Source organism: Melospiza georgiana, chromosome 1 (assembly GCF_028018845.1).
Source record: "Melospiza georgiana isolate bMelGeo1 chromosome 1, bMelGeo1.pri, whole genome shotgun sequence".
Lineage (NCBI taxonomy): Eukaryota > Metazoa > Chordata > Aves > Passeriformes > Passerellidae > Melospiza > Melospiza georgiana.
The window spans coordinates 88,156,103-88,176,432 of record NC_080430.1 but is presented as its reverse complement, the minus strand read 5'-3'; the positions used below and the strand labels follow the sequence as shown (position 1 = coordinate 88,176,432).

General features: G+C 37.9%; 1 protein-coding gene across 3 annotated transcripts in view; it reads right to left on the bottom strand.

The window, feature by feature from the left end:
• Window positions 1–20,330, bottom strand: part of FHOD3 (formin homology 2 domain containing 3) — a 372,998-nt gene that overhangs the window by 305,512 nt on the left and 47,156 nt on the right. For all 3 annotated transcript variants that reach the window (XM_058026115.1, XM_058026125.1, XM_058026134.1), the window contains exon 3: window positions 11,014–11,078. In XM_058026115.1, coding sequence (XP_057882098.1) covers window positions 11,014–11,078 — 65 coding nt within the window. The remainder of the gene's footprint in view (window positions 1–11,013; window positions 11,079–20,330) is intronic.

Genomic DNA, 20,330 nt, shown 5'->3' with positions numbered 1-20,330 from the left:
GTAAAGATCTACAAATGACTGAATGTCAGCCTGAAACATGCACTGTACACACAACAGCAGCAGTACACGATATAAAACAGGAAGACCCTGGTGACAGCAATGTGCAGATCACTAAGCTCAGGGTGAAAATCCAGGAGACTCAGTCACTGCTACCAGAGAGTGTTGTCTAGGGCAGCTATAGGTGCTTGCTATTCATCACTTGTACTCACCTTGTGTCAAAAGCACAGCATGTGCTCACAGCCAGGGCTTCAAGGAGCTGTTCAGAGCATCCTTGTAGCACCCTTTTCCCAGGTTACACCACCCCTGAGAATACTGCAGGAGGACCTGGCTATTCCAGCAAAGATATAGGGGTGGATTTTATTTGCTCATCCACTCTTTCTGGTTCCAAAGTATTTTTAATGTACTGTGAATTTTAGCATATTGGTATTAATAAAAATTACTAAGCTGTAATGTACTGTTGTTGAAGAGAATAACATAGCAGAACTTTCTTGTGAGGGATTTGACAAAGGTTTTCTGGTTAGTTACTTATGGTGCTAGACCTTTCACGCTAACACACCCACATTTTCTTCAGCAAGTTTTTCCTAAGTGCAACACCAAGCATTTCAGCATTAATGACGGGGAAAAAAAAAAGGTAAGGAAGCCTCCTGATGTACCTGTGATGCAGTTACAAGGAACCACTCATGCATGCTCTGAGCAGCAAGAAGCAGAAAGGCAGTCACAGGCAGCTGCCATCCTGCCACCATGAGCACCACCCTCCCTGCCCAAATCAGCTCATGCAGCCCCCACATATGGCAGAATAAGCCCTACTGCTGAAAGGGCTGAGGAAAGTCCCAGCCCCTGGGCACAGGTGAGATCAGTCCCAAGCCTCCTCCCATGCCCAACCAGATGAAAACTCTTCCACACTCTCAGCTTTCTTTATTTCACACAAAGTCAAGGAGAAAGCAAATGTCTCCACAGGCATTTGATTCTGAATAGGCTTTTAAGTGTCCATTGAATCTGAATTTAGGACTATGGGAAGAAGTAAGGAAGACATCCAACATTTACATTTCTCTCCCCAGTACAGAAACAAATTAACTGGATATGCCAGTTTTTAGACATTCTGGCCATTAAAGTTCATGTGTAAACCTTGTGTATAGCCACAGGGAGAAATAAACCTGCAAAAACAGGACCTTTATTAAGCAAAGAGTTTACCAACATACTCCTCTTCATATTTTAATAGAAAGACCAGAGCTAAATATTTAATGTCTGAAAGGTTAAAAGAAACCTGATCTATAACTTCATACATATCAGACTTATCTCAAACTGCTAAATATGAGTTGACATAGCTTATGACATCCTACATCCTACAATAGCATGCTGAGCCACAGTAACTGCTGGGGTTCTAAAGAAAGAGGTTGTAACTTGACCTCTTCATAGCCTAAATTTTTATGTGCCTTGTTGAGTCATAAGCAGGAAAAGAAAGCCTTAAAGAAGATGTTATCATTATTAAAATAGATGCTGCACATAAAAAACACAAGAAAACCAATCAACCAGGCAACCAAAACCAACACCAAAACCAAACAAACTCTCCCCTCCCCTACAAACAAAACACCCACAAAAAGGACAGATCATACTTAAAAACACTTAAAGACATGAAAAGTTGTGAAATAAAGCAATTTTCCACATTGCATAATATTCCAAATTAAATACTGCCATCTCTCTCTTCCCCTTTTCCAGACAGAGATACCATGATTTCCTCAATTTCATCAAGCTCATACAAGTACAAAAACCATAATGAAAATGAGTGGTGCTTCTTCCACCATTCATGACCGCATCTGACCATGGCATGTTCTGAGCCCAAAACAAGAATTGCATCTAAATGCTTCCAGAGGTACTGTCACAATATTTTTCATAATAGTAAACTTTATTCTTGAAACTGGGTTGATTTGTTGATTTGGTGTATCTCACCTGAGAGTCTTAGAGAAAACAACATATATTACATCAGGGTGCTCTGCCACCTATTTAAATAAAGCTCCTCAATCTTTGAACTATTTCTTTCATGCAAGAAACTGAGAAGTACACAATTTACAAATTAAATCATCTTAATTTCTACAGAAATAAAAGCAGCTGCACATGAAAAAGATGAAAAGAATATAAATGAAAGTGGAATAGAATTGCTGAAGGCAAGGAAAGAACAGTACACACTACTTGAATGCCATAATGAAAACCAACAACAGGGAGCAACTATTTCTTGACTGCTGAACTATGAGATAGTGCATTTATCATTACCTATCATTGTGGGAAGGAAAGTTATTAAACCATACAAAAAAATCAGTTGAACAGCATTATGAAACCACATGTATTTCACATCATCTTCCGCAGTGAGATCTTCAAATGGTAACAAAATCTAACCTTCCTTTCAGTAAGTATAATGACTGAAACAACATAGCCCTGGTCTAAACTATGATACTTATACACCTGGCCTTGTAGCAAGTTCACAAAAAGTTGGTAAGTGGCATTTGCTTGAAGCATCATTGACCATGAGTTTGCACATTTTGAGTATGCCATTTTTTAAAGATAATCAGTCTGACAATGTTCAAACATACATCTCCTGACCTTGCATTTCAATTACATGCACACCTTTTTCTTTTTTAAGCTAATATGAAATAAACCATCATAAGGCATCAAAAGCTTACATGCAATGCTTAATTTTGAAAAGAAGCTTACTTTCTAGCACAATTCCCTGTTTTTTGAACTAACACCCTTCTTCCCTTGTATTACACTACTCGAGCAGGTCATGCATCTTGCAACACCTCAGAGAGGATGGAACTACATTTCGCCCAATTCCATTTCAGCAAAATCAGCAACCCTCGGCCTTCCTTACAAACAACCCAAATCAGAAGTTGTGTGAAAACAACATCACATGGAAACACCAAAATTTCCTATTCTAAATCCACAGCTTTTAAGTAACAGTTTCTAATTTTGCTTCCATAGTTCATGTCCTTAATTTTGTTTTACTGTTCTACAGGATAAAGCTTAAAACATGAGAGTGTGCTGGACTGTTTCAAGAGAACTAATGTGAATCCAATTCACTTGTTTGGTTTATATCTTATGTATAGAGCAGGTTTACATGGAGGCAGGAAACAAATAATTCTGTTCTTTTCCAAGTGTCACGCTAATTTATTTGAAGATATTTCTTATGAACTTTTTTCTCCCCTAATTAAGGGCTTGAACATGCTGTACTTCAGTCTACAGCAAAATGAGTTAACAGCTCATCTGAATACAGACCATGAGGAAGAACTGCATTGCCTGTCAATACAAATATCTATAATGTATTTAGGAAGTGCAAATAGACAAAAAAGGAAACTATTTGAAAACTATCAACAGCTATTGCTGTGCTATCAATAACATTGACCTCAATAACATAGATACAACACTTGTTACCATTTTTTTTTCATAGGAGTTCATTATAAGCAGCTATAAACTGTTTAAATTGTTGCACAGATTTTTTTTTTTAATCTTCAAGAAGATATGTTTAGATTGCAGTGAAAAAATCCCCTTACAAAAATTCCATTAGCAATAGTATGATACTTTTAAAGTCCTTTAAGAAAAAAAATCTGAAACAAGTCCGAATGGACTTCTGTTGGGCAGTGGGAAGCAAAGTATCACACTAATTTACCTTCCTGGATTTATGAGGAGATGGTTTTCTTTATAGTACCACTGAAGATGATTGAGGAAGTTTTTTTGTTGTTATTATTTTGTTTAGAAATAGGACTTGTTTTAAATCTCACTGTTCAGAGTCAAAAACAGACTCCATCTTCCTTGCAGATCTTTACATATGGCAAAAACAAAACAAACAAAAAAAATAGGAAAGTTGTCAGGAAAAAAAAAGTCAGAAAGAGGATATGGAAATTCAGATACATTTCACTCAATTTTGGCAACACTTCCCACTAGCATGCCCCAGAGATGTCCCTTCAAATCTGGAACAAGGCCATCTAATGCAAGAATCGACCATTTCAATATGAAAATGCCACTGCTAGTGGAGACATTACCTGCTCTAAAGTCTCTTCGCTCTTCTTGCTAAAAAGTCTATTTAAGTATCATAACTTAAACCAAATATGCAGAGCAAATCTTGGAAATCTATCCTTGTCTCAAACAACTTCTCAGATCCTGCAGGACTGCCCAGAGCTTTCCCAGTGAGATAACAGAAGGTAAATCACAGGTTATGGGGGAGTACCATGGTTCATACCCACAAAAGAGGCTGACCAAACATGTGCACGACAAGTACAACAGAAATGTAACATTTCAATTTATAGAGGTGTACATTTTTAAAGCAAAACCACAAGTTATTTATATGGATAAATTTTTCACAAAGTAATCGGATCTGGGAACCAAAGGATTTTACTTAGAGCATCTGTGTTCCACATTCTCAGGAAAGAAAATTTAAATAATCCTAAAAACTGAAAAAGGTATTTTTATCACAGACTTTGCAGCTATTTCACATTTCACTCAAAGAGAGTTGAACCAGATATCTCAAATAACATCTGGATTCAGGCCCCAGTAAGCACTGTGTGCACTGCTTTAACTAGAACTCAAATTGTTCTATTAAAAAAAGCCTAGCCCTTAAAAAACTCCCCCCGAGTTCTGGCATTTCTTTTCAGGTTTTTTCAATTTGTGTGATGTCAGTTTACATCTAATAAGTATGTTGTTTATTATCTTCATTTAAGTCAGGACTTTTACCAAGTTACAGCAAGAGTCATAGGAAGCGTATCACGATTACAAATCCATAATGCATGCAAGATCCCTGTGTAGCACCATTATATCCATTAATCACAGTCTTTTTGGTCCGAATTATGCTAAGAAGATATTTGATAAAGCAATTTCAACTCACCTCTCTCTCTCTCTCCTGTTACCATCAGTGCAAAGAAGGCAAAACCACAGCGCTTCCGACAAATTCTCAAGGCACCTCTTTTGTTCCCTTTAAATTAAATCCGAATTGGTTGCACGTTTTACTGAACTGCTAATGCTCTCCACATGTTCCCTCTCTCGGACTGAAAATGTTTTCTATTAGGAATGCCTAGCACTGAACATAAAACTGTAAAATGTCCTTCAAACAACCCAAAGTTCCTCTCTTTCTTTGGAATGTATCACTACTTGCCCAAATGAACAGCTCAAAGTCCTACAATTAAGCTGCCTTTAGGAAAGCTTTTTAGTAAGGCTTCTTTTCTTAGTGCGATCAGAAGCACCCTTATCAAAAGCAAGCTGTTTATTTTAAAATCCATTAAGTTATTTCCTCTTAAAAAGAAAGCACCAAGGATTTGAAGTGTGAGCTAGAGGAACTTCAAATTGTCCATGACCATGAAAAACCTACTCCAGCACTCAGCAAATGCACAAATTCCAGAAGAATGAAATGGAGTAATGATATGTGCAGGGAGAAGCATCTCATGCGAGACAGTACCAAGAACATGGGTTGTAGGCTCAAGCTTAACTTTGTTCTCAGAGAATGAAATGCAACTTGGTTTCACCATTCCTTCATCACATTTCCTTAACCATAACAGCACTGACTTTTCAACGTTTCAATGCTCTTACAAGGCAAAAACACGAGTTTTCCCGCTTTCAGTCCATGTATCTCAACTTTTCTGCAACAGAAGGCCAGGTAAAGTTACAGACTCAAGACAAGATTTTGTCTTTTTGAAAGCAGAGTGGTTCCACTCCAGAGGAACTTGTCCCTCCATGTGCTTGAGGTGCAAGTCCTACCAGAAGGTTCAGTAGATGCACAAATAGTTGTAGAATCTAATCATATCTGCTCTAACACATGCAGCAAGTCCACATAATGGATAACAGAAGGAAAACTGTACATGGAAAAAAGGACTAGGTGCATAGTTCATCTATTACAGGACAAATAAAAACAGATGGCTTCTACTAGCCCCCTGGTTACAGCCAGCTTACAGCTTCCCTCAGGTATCCCAGAACAATACATGCTCAAGAAAATATTTATGGCTACATTTCACAAATGATACTAAGAGCAAGGGATATCAAAAAGATAATCCCAAGAGCACTGTGGAAAGGCTGAGTTATTGGTGCTAACACTGCTGGTTAACACAGATGCCCCGATAGTAGGGGCTAGAAAGAGCTGCTGTGCAGCACAGCAGCACTGGTGTCCCAGAGTTGGGAATAATCCACTGTGGAGGTAACTCTGCATCTACTCACATGCAAGAGCCAATAGATCAGGATTATAAAATGGCTATAACAACTTATACCGAAGCTGTATTATACATTTTGCAAGACTCTTGCAATAATATACTTGCACTCTGCTTAGGACCCTCACTGGATCAAGCTATGAAATGCAATATACACAAATATTCATGCAAATTATTTTTAATCTACTGGCAGATAAAAGAAAACTTTGCACAAATATAGGAGAGAGATCTAACCATACAAAAAGTGTAATTTTATAAAGCAAAAGCATTTAAATAACCAACTGGGGGTCCTGGGTGTGCGTTTTGGTTGGTTTTGTTTGTTTATTTGGCTTGGGGTTTTGGGGGATTTTTTAATAACAAACTGACAAAAAAAGGTAGTAAAATTTAAAATACTTCTTGCATCATTTGCTAACCTTCCAAGCCACAGTATTCTAAGTAATCCCAGGTCAATACATTCACTCAGAATCACATCAACTTTTGTTATTTGCATTCTTCTTGTATTACATTGTATTAACAACTGAAGCTTACACCAAACTTCTTTTGGCAGAATCATTCTAAGTCATTGTCATGGATCCCTGTCCAAACATCATTCTCAGCACTGATTGCAACACTCCTGATTTAACATCACAGGAATAAGCATTTTAGAAGAGGGCATGGGGGCTCTCTTGGGCTAAATAGAGCATCCAGATATATGAGAGCAAATGGCGCCTTTTCTCTCAGAGATCACGCCAGATTTTGAGAAAAAAAGCCATGAAGCAATGAAGAAACAAAGGAAGCAGGAGCCACAAACAGAGCTGGCCAACCAAGGACCTAATGGTTAAACAGAGTCCTTCTGCAGGAAAAGTGGAGTTGGTAAAGAACTTTAAAACTTCACTGTCATCATGTTGCTCTGACTACAACCTTCCATTTAGCTTCAGGGACTAAAACTTTTGACATTGTTGGTGTTCACTTTCTATAGTTACATTCTCATTTACATTAGACTTTATCAAGGCTTCAGCTGAGCCCTGTAATTGTTAAATACATACAAACTAAAATAATGTCAAGACACAATAAATACAAAGTCATATGGCTGCCAAAAATACTAAAAATACTTTTCCCACAAGGGTAGTAACTCATAATAAATGTGATTTGAATAAAAGGTCAAATTCAAAAGCTTGTGGGAAAAAAACCCTACAGTTGACACTATCTGATTTAAGGAGCACTCAGAGTCCAGAAGGCCAATCATGTTCTGGGTTCCATCAAAAGTATGGCCAGAAGGCTGAGTGAGAGGCTTCTGCCCCTCTATTCTGCCATGTTGAGACCCCAGCTGGAGCTCTGCATCCAGTTCTGGAATCCCCAGCACAGGAAGGACATGGACCTGGTAGAACAGGTCTGAAGGGCACAAAGATGCTCCAGCCCTCTGGTCACCTCTCCTGTGAAGGCTGAGAGAACTGGGACTCAGCCTGGAGAAGACAAGGCTTCAAGGAGACCTTATAGCTGCCTTGCAGTAATCAAAGGGGTCTTTTAAAAAATAAGAGTCACTTTATATGTGGGTGGCTAGTAATAGGACAAAAGGCAATAGTTTTTAACTCAGAGACAGGAGATTTAAATTAGAAGTTAAGAAGAAATTCTTTACCGTGAGGGTGCTGAGAGACTGGAACAGGATGCCCAGAGAAGCTGTAGATGCCCCATCACTGGAAGTGCTGGAGGTCAGCTTGGATGAGGCCCTGAGCAAGCTGTTCTAGTGGGTGGCATCACTGCCCATGACAGGGAGTTAGAACTAAATGACTTTTAGTCATTAGGTTCAAACTAAATGATTTTTGGGTTCCTTCCAACTCTCTCTATTCTATGATTTTATGATTCCTCAGCTAAGGTCTTTGGACATCAACAAGTACAAAAATACATCTATAATTTTCAATTAGTTACATTCTCTGAACAGAACTGTTTTCAGGAATGTTCTTTTGATGTAAAGAAACATTCTAAATATTGAAGTTTATATTAAAATCACTTAAAAGTATAAGCTATTAATTAATCCTGATAATTTAATCAGGATTAAGCCGAAATGGGAGAATAGAGTAATATTTAAAAGAAAATTTAATCCTTCATGCTGAAAGCCCTTAATATGTACATAAGAAAAGAACTGAAATTGAGAGCTGAAAAAAAAGGAGAAAGTAATAATGCATTAAATTAAGGTACTTAACAGGGACTTGTACTTAACAGGGACGTATATTTAACAGAGCAGAAAATACCACAACTTCTGTGCTCAAGTTATTGGGTATTAGTCCTTCCCTGCTCTGCTTGAAACCAAAAATCCTACCCAACTTGACATGAGACTTGCTAGGTCTTCCCAGGTCTCAAAAACATCAGTAGTAGTAGATCTAGTCAATACATCCTCTGACACTGAAGCCCAATGAATTCTCCAGAGATCTGAAGTCACTAACGATGGAAAACTTTATCTGGACATCTGAACATAAACACTTCTGTTATTTCCCAACATTTAAAAGTACAATGAGTTAGGAAGAAGGAAAACAATAATGATCCAGCTTCAAAATGGGAGAGTTTATGGCAGGAGAGCTACTTCTTTACACCTATCCGGTCTTAAGAAGAAAGTAAAACTCTGAATACAAAGATGACAGGAGGCTCTGCAGAAAGGTCACTACACAACAAACCACGCCTTCTCAGAAGGCAGCCCTAGCTACCTGTTGGGGACTTTGCAGAGTCAGTAACATTGCTAACCACAATTCTTTCTGTGGAGACTGTGAAGACTGAAAGAAACACCCAAAGCGTGACAGTTTTACTCCACGCAACACCATCTCAGATTCCTTCAGCTCCTGACTTCTACTCCAAATATGTAACATATCTTTTAACATCTAAACCTAATGCTTGCATTTCAAAAGCGACTTAACAGCCAGCTGATGTGCACACACACACCAGCAGTACCCACTGTGCCAATGAAATAGCCCTCTTATTCTGTGACAGGTTTGACTGCCAGGCACAGCTCTGCAAACAGTGCCAGTAGTAAGAAACACAGAATGTTCCCTGACTCGTTCAAACTATCCCATATCAAAAAAATAAGACGAATTTGATATGAAAAGAAATGAAAAAGAAAATAAGAGAAAAGAAACTACATTACATCAAGCTAGGGGCTGAAACAAAACCTTACCCCAAAAATCTAAACTTCAGCAGGGGGGATGGAAATTAGATCCAGAACTTGCATTTGGCTTTTCTGACTATAATGAACTAAGCCAAAAGCCCATATCCAAACACACCTCTTCTCTAGGAGTTTGAAATCTGGACTCAAGTTTTGCAGCCTGGCTTCCTCTGTACTCACTGCTGAATGCATCACTGCCGCCAGAGAGCAACAGCACCTGACAAGGGATTACACTTTCATATAGGAACAATTAAGATACATGCACAGTAATATGGCTAATTGCCCACAGTAAGCTTGAATGAAAACAGATAACAACAATGCAACCACACGTCGACACTCAGAACCTTATGTGCTCCAATTCCTCGATGGCTGCACTCTGGAGAAAAAAAAATTACATGAAAATTCTTTTTATAAAACCTCAGTCCGGGAAGCTTATCAAATCTTTCTTGCTGTACTGGTCTGTTTTGCCAAATATACTTCCAGACCTAACAAGAACAATCTTATACAAGCTGTTCTTAATTTCACTCACATTTATGAAATCAGTTTATACTTTGCATCATCTCTGTTCCTTCTCTAACATTTAACACGTATGCTTGCTCTACTGTTCCTCCACAAGTCAATAGTAGTAGAGGGTAGTAGAGGAGAAACTGTTCCTGCACAAGGCAGCCTAGAAATTGTTCTCAATGAGAGGTATTTGTGGAATTCTGTAGGTTGCTTATGCTCAGTTCAAATTCTCAGAAATGCCATTTCATAACATATCCTGGGGGCAGGGGAAAAGGTTTAGCTGTTTTTAAAGCCTGAATCCCTCCAAAGTCACTGTAGAAATGACACAAAACTTTGACTTTCTCCTCTTCTTTTAAGGAAGATATATTTCAAGGCTTCAGCTATGATATCTTGAACCAAGACCAACAAGTTAAACATATTACACTGTTGAATCTACTATGCAGAAGCTGGAAACAACTGTGGCACAGACACACAGGATTTCTAGTTTTTTTTGTTTTAAACCCGCCACCCATAGAATCTGTCATACTGTCACCACGACATGAGCATTAGATTTGCCAGTGACACTCAAACATTCTGCTCTGTTGCATGCTGGACAACACATTAACACCATCCCAGACCTTTCATAGAGAACATATTAACACCATCAGCCTCCTTTCATGGAACCTTAAAGCTCTTTTGACATACACATTATGACTTTCATTGGACATTGTGACATTTCATTGCCTTGTGACAGCATTGTTTTAACCAGGGTTTTTAAGACAGTGACACTGTGATAACGACAAATATGCAGCCCAGATCTGCAAGATGTGAAATAATAAAATTTATATGCTATTAAAATATAGCAGATAGCTGTCAGCCAACAATTCTTCAGATCCCATTCCCAATCCAGAACACAGTCTTTTTCAGGTGCACACAAAGGCTGTGACAAGACAGACAACTGAAGATTCTTCAAAGAATCACCCAACCATCTGACATCACTGTCAAATGCTATACTTCCCAGTGATATTTAACATGCTTGAAGGGTAGCGTAGTTAATACAACCTAATAGCAACACGCAACAAACAAAATAATAAAATCAATTTATTGGCCATTACTGTCAATTTGGAACACAGCCAAGTCCAATTCATACTCCCCAGATTTGCTTCTTTGAAATCAATTCTGTTTATTTGTTCTCTTTCAGACATGTGGAACTTTACTTACCAATGCAGGCATGGACTCTCACTGAGAGCTGGGTCCTCAGAATTATGCTGTGCTTCTTGCCCCTCCTAAAATGAGAAGAAAAGTATGTAAAGGTATAGTGAGGAAGAAGAGGAACTGGAAATAAACAAGTCAAGTTGAGCCTAGGAAAAAAAGGGTGGGAGGGAAGGGAAGACATTAGAAATTTTGTCTTTGTTTCTCATAATCAACTTCAATTTTAATTTGCAATAAATTAATATTCCTCATCAAGACTGTTTTGACTATGATAGCAATGGTGAAGGGATCTCTCCATCTTTATCTCACACAACAAGTTTTCTTATCCTATTTTCCCTCCCTTTCGCTGAGGACAGGGAGAGAGAAGAGCTGGGCAGGCATCTGGACAATTGCCAAGGACAGCACACCACAATGAAAACTGTTAGAGAAGTATCAAGTGATGACTGCACATTTTAGTTTTCACAGAAATACTTTAATGCTAAGCACAATTAAGCATTAAAAGAAAATCCAAGGTTAAACAAATCATTTACACTTTCACAGATCTGCCTGCCTATGTAGCCTAATGTGTTTTTAAAGCACAAAAGTAGCTATGTTTTTCATGTAAAGAGGCAAAACTGAGGTCCTTTTCCACTCTGACTCTCAGTTCCATATCAGGCTTAAATGGAATGACTATTTTAATTAGCTGCTAAATACCTCATTTGGTTTTCATTTAATTTAACTTTAGTTGCATTTCTTCAACCTGGACAAGAGCACAGTTTTTGATTTCTAGGTGCTACACCTGCACACTGACATGAGGGCACCAACAGCACCTTGTCTCTGCATCCAACCCACTCACCTGATGGAAGGTGAGAGAGTAAGAAAAGCCAAGTGTCTTTTATGCTTGTACAGCATTGTATTCTCCCTCTTTTTTCTCAAACTAAAAAGGCAATTCCTGGACAAGTGGTTCTAGGTGGTCCAGATGACCTCCAGAGGTCCCTTTCTACTCAGCCATTCTGTGATTCAGTGAATTTATTGTGGGAAAACACTCATGAGGACGCACTGTTTTTAGAATGAAGCTTAGTTGTCATGCGAACTGTAGACCCAATTCAACATACAAGTTAGAGCACAAACCAGCACAACCTTTCTCAGTTACATATTTTGCTACCCTGCTGAGAGGATTCAGGCCCAAACCCTTTACACAGACACCCAGCAGAATCTTATGCAGTTTTCTAGTAATAACAGAAGTTCTTCCCCACCTTACTGTTTTCCTGCCCACAGTTATTTTGCAGAACAAGATATTTTTCATTATTTTCATGAAAACACTAAGGAAAATTTTTTATTATACTTCTCAGAAAGATTTTCAGGGGAGGAAAGGAAGGAAAGTAGTGACAGGTATTTTCAGAAAAATATTGCCCTTCAGAAGATATAAGGGAAAACAAAGAAAAGTAAGGACCTGATAAAAGGTGATTAATGTTGACCTGCGTACCTGCTAATAGAGGCCTTTATTTCAGTTTCAGTAATCTATTTTTCTATAGATTAAAAAAAAAAAAAAAAAGTTAAACAGAGGGCTTTTTTAAAAAATAGCAAAACCAAAAACCTTTAATCAAAATTACTCTTTAAAGGATCCATTTGGATATCATTAGTGGGCAAAGTGTCACCTACTCTTAATAACTTGAAGTGCCAAGCAGCACATGCTATTGCCCCACAAAAGCAGGCTGTAGCTCGGACTGTGAAATTCCCTAGAGCAGTTCCAGGTTTAGGACTGACTCTCTGTCCACCTAAATGCCTCCTTTTGTACTGGTAGGACACAGTCTTTGCCTGTGTTCATATTCTGCAGATTTTTAATAGCTGTTCCTCCCCACAGGAATGCCAGGATTCCTCAAGAATATTGAATTTGCCAAGTTAGTGAAGAATTTTTGACGAAACTTCTTGCCCTTCACAACGTCTGATTCTGTACAGAAGCTGCTTCTCTTGATCTCCCTTCTTTCATGGACTTGTTGACACACCTGACATATACAATTCCTCCAAGATAAAATCAGAAAATGGAAGAATTGAGTCAAGATTGTTTATTTCAAAACTGTAAAAGGATAGCCCAGAATCAGCAAAGAAAAAGGAAGTCTATATAATCAGACATATTATTTTTCCCATCCTGAAAAACTGTTCAACTAAAAGAAACTGAGAAATCAGCACCATTTTAAGGCCTGTAGAGATTCAGGCCCATTACAATTGAATAGAGTTTTTCCCTCCTTTTCTCAAAATCCAATGCACAATGCTTCACAGTATAAACAAGGCCTTTATTTTTTTGGTAGTTCTCCAAGCTTCAAAAGTGATGCTACTTCCTCCTCAACCTCACCTCCTTACAAAGACCCCTGAAAACTTAAAGCAAAACCTAGAGCAAGCTCTCTTCTACAGGCTCTGGTCTACACTATTGTTACAACTGTAATACCTCCCAGGACAGAAAATTCTCACACACGCAAACATTAATTTTTATCGCCCACTGGAGTTGCACTGGCAATTTTTCCAGCCTACCAAAATCAGTATGATTCAAGCCCCAGAAATTACAAAGATGAAGACTCACTTATGATGCTGTATTTCCCCCCTTCCCCCCAGGCCACACCATGATCATCACCACAGAGGCATTTTGTGTGGTTTAGGCATACTAGATTTACCACAGAGCAGCTAATTCTAATAAGACCAGTCACATGTAAAATATTAGAAATTACACAATTTCCTGATGAATACTTTTGACTATCATGCAATATGAATAACACTTTTGTAAAATGAAGATCACCTCTGAAAATTACTACATCCGTGATTCTACAGATACCAGTTTCCTGGAAAGCATATTACAATAATAAATTCCAAAAAAAAAAAAAAAAAAGGCTAACTTGAGATCCATCCATGATTTCACAGACTCATGAGCTACTGACCAAATAGTATTAGAAAGAATGCCCATAGGCAAGCTTGCCATGATATCAGGACAGGGAAGGAGGGTACCACAGGACAGACAAGCCATTTGAATTAAAAACAATGTATGTTCAAAAATACACAGAAGACTATTTCCAACAAACAAGGTCCATTTATTCCAAACAAAGTCTAGACATGTAACGAAGTTCATAATCTACTCTTAACTAAGGCTTATCTTTTTACTGATACATCTTTAAAAAAAATGTTTCAGTGAGTGCAGTTGGCTACTGTTTATTAAAAAAATCCAGTAAGTATTTAACTGAGTTAATTTAATAACTGAAATTTAGCAATAGAAGAGTAGGTAAATTTCACATATTGTCCTGAAATAGCATTCTGCTGACCTGTATTGAGATCAGAATCATTATTGCTATAAGATTAACTTCTAATCTTTGGAGTTACCAAGACACAAAACTTTTTCTATATTCAATTTCTCTAATAAATTAAAGTAAATGCCAACGGTTCACTGAGAGCCTGTCTTATCGAATATAAATGCTTTATTTTGTCATTGTTTTTGTACCACGTTACAAATAGTTTCCCTCAATTATACGTTTTCAAGTCTTGATTTAAGTGACATTTTAAAAATAGTACCTCAATTGACTGTCTTAAACAGTTACTTGTTTTGAAGCAAAGCCTATGTCTGAGCCAAGCAATCCTTTGACCAGATGAAATATACTAAGAATTTTATTAGGGATACAGAGGGGAGAAAGCATTAACAAAGAAATAATTTAACACTAAAATCACACATTAAAAGAAACCAACACACAGTCTCCTCTTAATATTTCAAGGACACTTTAAAAGGAAATTTTAAGAGAGTTTATTTTATTAAGACATGACATCCTTCTCAGACCTACACTAAAGACCTGCTGGTATGAAAAATGAGACCTTTATGTAAATATCTAATTAAGATTTATTAAGGTTATTAGCAAGACAGACCACAATCATTGCTTGACAAAGCTCATCTTTGTAAAATAGGAGAATATATCAATTAACATAGAATTTGTATTTCAGTGTTTCTTTAAGGAAGCAACTATTCAGACTTCTTAATATTCTTCCAAAGGGCTAGATATTTCAATTTTAAAAATTTAGCTTCAAAAAATCCCTAGATTCTGAAAATAAGTTATTCTATCATTTAAAACCAAAGTAGAAAAATCACTTTTCTAACTTTCTTAATGATTTTTTTATAACTTAATGAAGAAAATTCATTAGATTAAAGGTGTTAATTCTACAAAAGGCCACACTATGTCCTTCTGGGCTCCTCCTGTTCTGCTTTCTACACAATACTTGACAACCATTGAAAAAGCTACAGTTGTATAGCACAGCAGCAGACAAACTGCAATGGCTTTAATAACACTCTATAGTCGCACAGACAAGTAAACTTACTATTCTTCATTGTATTTGCTCAAAAAATAAAATCTGTTGCAGAAATCTCAATCATGAAAAGGCCATCATAAGAAGAAGCTGAGCACAATGCTGTTAGAAGCCAAGATTTTAAGCTCACCAACCTTTTGGATCTTTTCAGTTAATGTAGAGTGTCCAATCTCTGCTCTTAACCAAGGTCTGCACACTCTTCTATTTCAGAAATATTTAAAGTATTTAAAAAAAACATTACCAATAGAGGCAAACTTGGATTTTAATCTTTCATACAGTGCTACACACATTCATATAGCAACGCAGCAACTAAGAGTGATGCACCTTTTTGGGTTAACTCTGGTTTTTTGGGACTTTTTAAAAAATAAATAAATAGATTATAAAGGTAACTTTACCCTACCCTCAGAGTAATTTTCAAGTAGCATATTCCCATGACTCTCATTGTACTCTGTTCCAAGCAGGGATTTCATCCATTAAGAAGATTAGTGTTATCAGTCAGTTGTAGACAGAGATAATTCTTGATGATAACTCAGAGAGAAAAATCATTTGCTGTGCTAGAAAGTACAACTATGCAAAACCTTTGAGAATTACAAAGTAGCTTGTTTGTGCACATAGAAGTTTGGATATTTAATGAGTGTCCTTTCCCTCATATCCCAGTCAATATTCTGGAAATATAGCCTAGATGCGGTGGAAAATGAATACTAGAAGTTTCTATTCAAACAGACAATAACAGTAAAGGGATTGTAAGAATGGGGGTCCAGAGGACAGACTTTACCTTTCCCCCTGCACTGGGCTAACAGCACAGCTGAGGCCCCTCCTCACCCTACTTTAGAGGAGCGCTGTAAAGAGCAAGTGATTCCCAGCTGCAGCCTCCTTTTAACTTGTGGAATAAACAAAACCTACAGGTTTGCCCTCCTAAGTTTAACCAAATCAAGGAAAATAAAGGAAAATAAAATCATATACTGGAAAACAGTATAGGTACCTTGTATTTTCATTATTTAGTTGTTGTTAGATGGGAAGGTTTGCTGCTCCCCTAGCCTCCAGCTCTCCCCATATTTAGCTTTTCACACTGCTATGAAGTGCAGTATCAGTCAATCACTCACAGGAAGGCCAAATCTGAACCAGAGTGAATCAGATGATCCCCACACATTTACCTTACACCAAGGCTCTCTTGAAACAACCAAATGATTTTTTCATTAACCTTCAGAACCACTACCAAAGCAAACACATCAGGCTACTGAACCCAGCTAAACCAACACCATGAGCAGTTGCCTGTTCATCCCAAAGGCAGAGGCTGGATGGAAAACTAACTTCAACCTGATAACACTGAAACTATTTCCAGACTTGGACAGCATTTAACATCAGCCTAACCTGACAACTTACCCTATACCAATTCTGTAGCTAATTCTGCCTGATGTAACAATCTAAGTACTATAAAAACCTATCTAGCACAGATGCTGCTTTCAAAAGACACATGCACAACACATGCTTCACATTTTGTTACAGCTTCTCATAGCACTCAGGTTTCTTTGTGGGCTATTAACCATCTCCAATAATCACATCCATGTTTTCCAACAGAAGTAGCTTAATGAGAACAGCATCCAGCAACTCTTGAGCTCAACAAAGAATCACTGATGCCCACAAAAGAAACCTAGAGTACAGTACACCATCAGAAGTAAACACATGGCAAGAGACTTGCTCTAGAGTGCATTACTTTTGCAAATGGCTTCTGCTTTTCCATTTTAGAACCCATTCATTTCCATCTTCACTCGCACACTCCGTTTAGGGAGTGGAAAATGCTTCTGCAATGGGGTATTGCCTCACAGTTACTTCAATTTAAGATACTCCACAGCAGCAATGGAAAACAAACTGTTCCTTGTTGAATGCATAAAGGATGAATTTTTTGCCAGAGTTCAAGCACTTGAGTCTATCGGGTTTTCCCTGAAAAAAATCTGCAAGCCAGCACACACACACAATAAGAAAAGTGTTTTTTAACCTATTAATCAGACAGCACAAATCCTAGGCTTTGATTTCAAAGCTGTTAAGATACAGTTTGACTGCCATTTCACTATGATATGCTTCTCCAGTCAACTGCAGATTCAAGAGATGGAAAAAAAAATCTGACACTTCAAAATAAAGGTTGCATAAAAGCCAAGTCTTTTTGAAGTGAGAGAGTGCACATGTGCATGGAGAGTGGAATTAAGAATCTCCCTGAAACTCATCAAAAATCTTATCCAAACAAGTAACCTTTTTGAAGTTCATAGGTGATTATTATCCAAACGTCACGTTCAAGGTCATGTTATTGCCATTGAATAATGGAAGCAGATGAGCTCAGGAAATAATATCAATAATTAAAAAGAAGTCTTTTACATGCTAATACTCTTCAAATGGATGACAGCATTAGCAATCTATTCTGGTACCTGACAGGCTGTATGAGGCAAACACACACACTCATCCTCACAGGAAGTAAGCCAGTGGGCTTCTCTCTCTTACCTCATTTTTTCCATCTAAAAAATTAGTGTGAAGTCAGAACATGTCTACATCCTGTTCGTGTAATACATTTGCAAGTCATCTAATTATTTTGCAGAGTGGTTTTATTCAGAGCATTCCTGCATCATGACAAATTTACTAAAGTAACAATCATTTGACAAAAGTAAACAGATAGTAACCATTCCTGTCTGTTCAGTCTGCATTAAAAAAAAACAAAACAAAAACCAAAACATAATAATTAAAACTTTACTAATCCAAGTAGAAATAATCCCAGCATATTCCCTAAGCAAAAACTAGGATGGCAAAATCTGACTAATTATTAAAGCAAGAAATAGTATCCAAAAGAACATAGTATGCTCAGATTTGTATGTGTTTTCCCTGCAGAGTATTCTAATATTGCATTCTGTGTTTGTCAACATGATTTTAACAAATAATTGTCTCATTCCCACTAAAAACCTATAGATCACCACCATCTGAATGCCAGTGAGTGGAAGAGCATCCTGGCTGACACAGCATTATCTGTATAATTGTGCAAATAAGGACTATCTATAACTGTCACTATGAGGTGCTGGGTTTTTATGTTCCCCTAACTTTTCATAAGCACATTTACTAGGCAGGGTTGCCATTTTTCTTTTTTTTTTTTTCCTTCTGTTTTCCCCCTCTTTTTAAATGGAAACAAAATAGTATAGAAGGAGGAAAAAAACGAGAAACTCAAAAGTGTGGAGTGAAACAATCAAGGGATTCATCAAGTATGCATTATAAACCATGTGAATATCACCAAATTATTTATTATTAATGTTGGTAAAAGGTGCAGTCTTCTGCATACCTCACCACAAGGTAACTATTTTTGCCAAAAGATAATGAATCTCTTTTACACTCTCTAAAAGGCAATGAGTTCAAAATGAGGGAAACATTTGTTCCATTTGTCCTTTTTAGTAGTTTATGTGCAAGCAAACTTCAGAAGCTGGAAAGTGAGAATCCCCTCCCCACACCTTCTGAATCATCATGCTGGCTCTCTCTCACTTGTTAATGGCTCGATTTCCACACATTAAAACAAAAACCTTCCAACAACCCCTCAAATGTTTCAGAGCTGACTGCTGCCTTCACAGTCAGAAAATACCCATTTTTCAAGAACTGTCATTCATGAACAAAACTACGTCCTTTCCCAACCCAAAAGCTCAACTCATACTTGTTTTGAGTGGGATGTTTATCCTGTCATTTTGTGAAATACTGATTGCATTTTCAATTAAATCTCCATCATGTATTTTTGTATTAAGAAAACACAAACTTCATGAGTTGGAAAAGAGTGAAGAGAATTGCATTAGAAGAGCTATTTTAACAATAATATTGTTTCTGGATAAAATACAAAACCAAAAGCATTGTTTCCACATTTTTTTGTCAACCTTGCATAATGTTCCTCTTCAGAGATGACATATCACTTGACCAATGCTTTCCAGTTCTTGGGTTATGTATTTCCCACTGCTGTCAGTAACTGTCAAGATCTGGCTGCACATTCCTCCCAGGAATCTTTACATCAGGCAATTTCTGGTCATATGGTTTTGCTATCACCATACTTGAAGTTCACATTACATGAGGATTTTCGTTTAAAACCTCTTCACACTTGGAGAAACAGATGCCTTTGAAATATCTGGATTTTTGGGAAAAACCATTAGAAGAACTGGAAATCTACAGGACAAGGGCAAGGAGGAAAGTAAAATAAATTATCCTCCAACAGCTGAGTCACTTGATGTTTCCACACCTTCAGGCAGAGTCCTTCCAGTGCTCGCAGCCACACTGTGGGACCCAGAGTTTTGGTTCTGGACCACTGCAAGTGATCTGGGTGCATTAGGGAGAGCATTGCAGCAGGTCAAGGGAGGTGACTCTGCCCCTTTACTCAGTCCTGGTGAGGCCACACCTGGAGTGCTGTGTCCAGTTCTGGGTTGCTTAGGACAAGAGAGACACAGAGCTCCTGGAGCACATAGAACAGAGGGCTACAAAGATCATTAAGGGACTGAAGCATCTCCTATGGGGAAAATCTGAGGGTGCTGGGCCTGTTCAGCTTCCAGAGGAGGCAACCAAGAGAGGATCTCATCAGCGTAGGTCAGTATCTGAAGGAAAGGTGTCAAGAGGGTGGATCCAGGCTCTGCTCAGCAGTGCAAAGCAATAGGACAAGAGCAATGGGCAGAAGCTGATGCACAGGATATTCCACCTGGACATAAGAAAGAACTTATTTACTGCACAGGTCACCAAATACCGGAACAGGTAGCCCAGAGAGGTTGTGGAGTCTCCTTCCTTGAAGATATTCAAGAACCAGCTGAACACAATCCTGTGCAATGGCCTCTCGGATGACCCTGCTTGAGCAGGCAAGTTGGACTAGAAGTCCCACTGTGGTCCCTTCCAACCTGACCCACTTGGTGATTTTGTGACCAACTTCTAATGAAGTTACATAGTTTCAGAGCAGAAACAAGCAGCATCTGAATAATAATTTTTTTTCTTACAAAAGCTCCTGATACGTGACATTA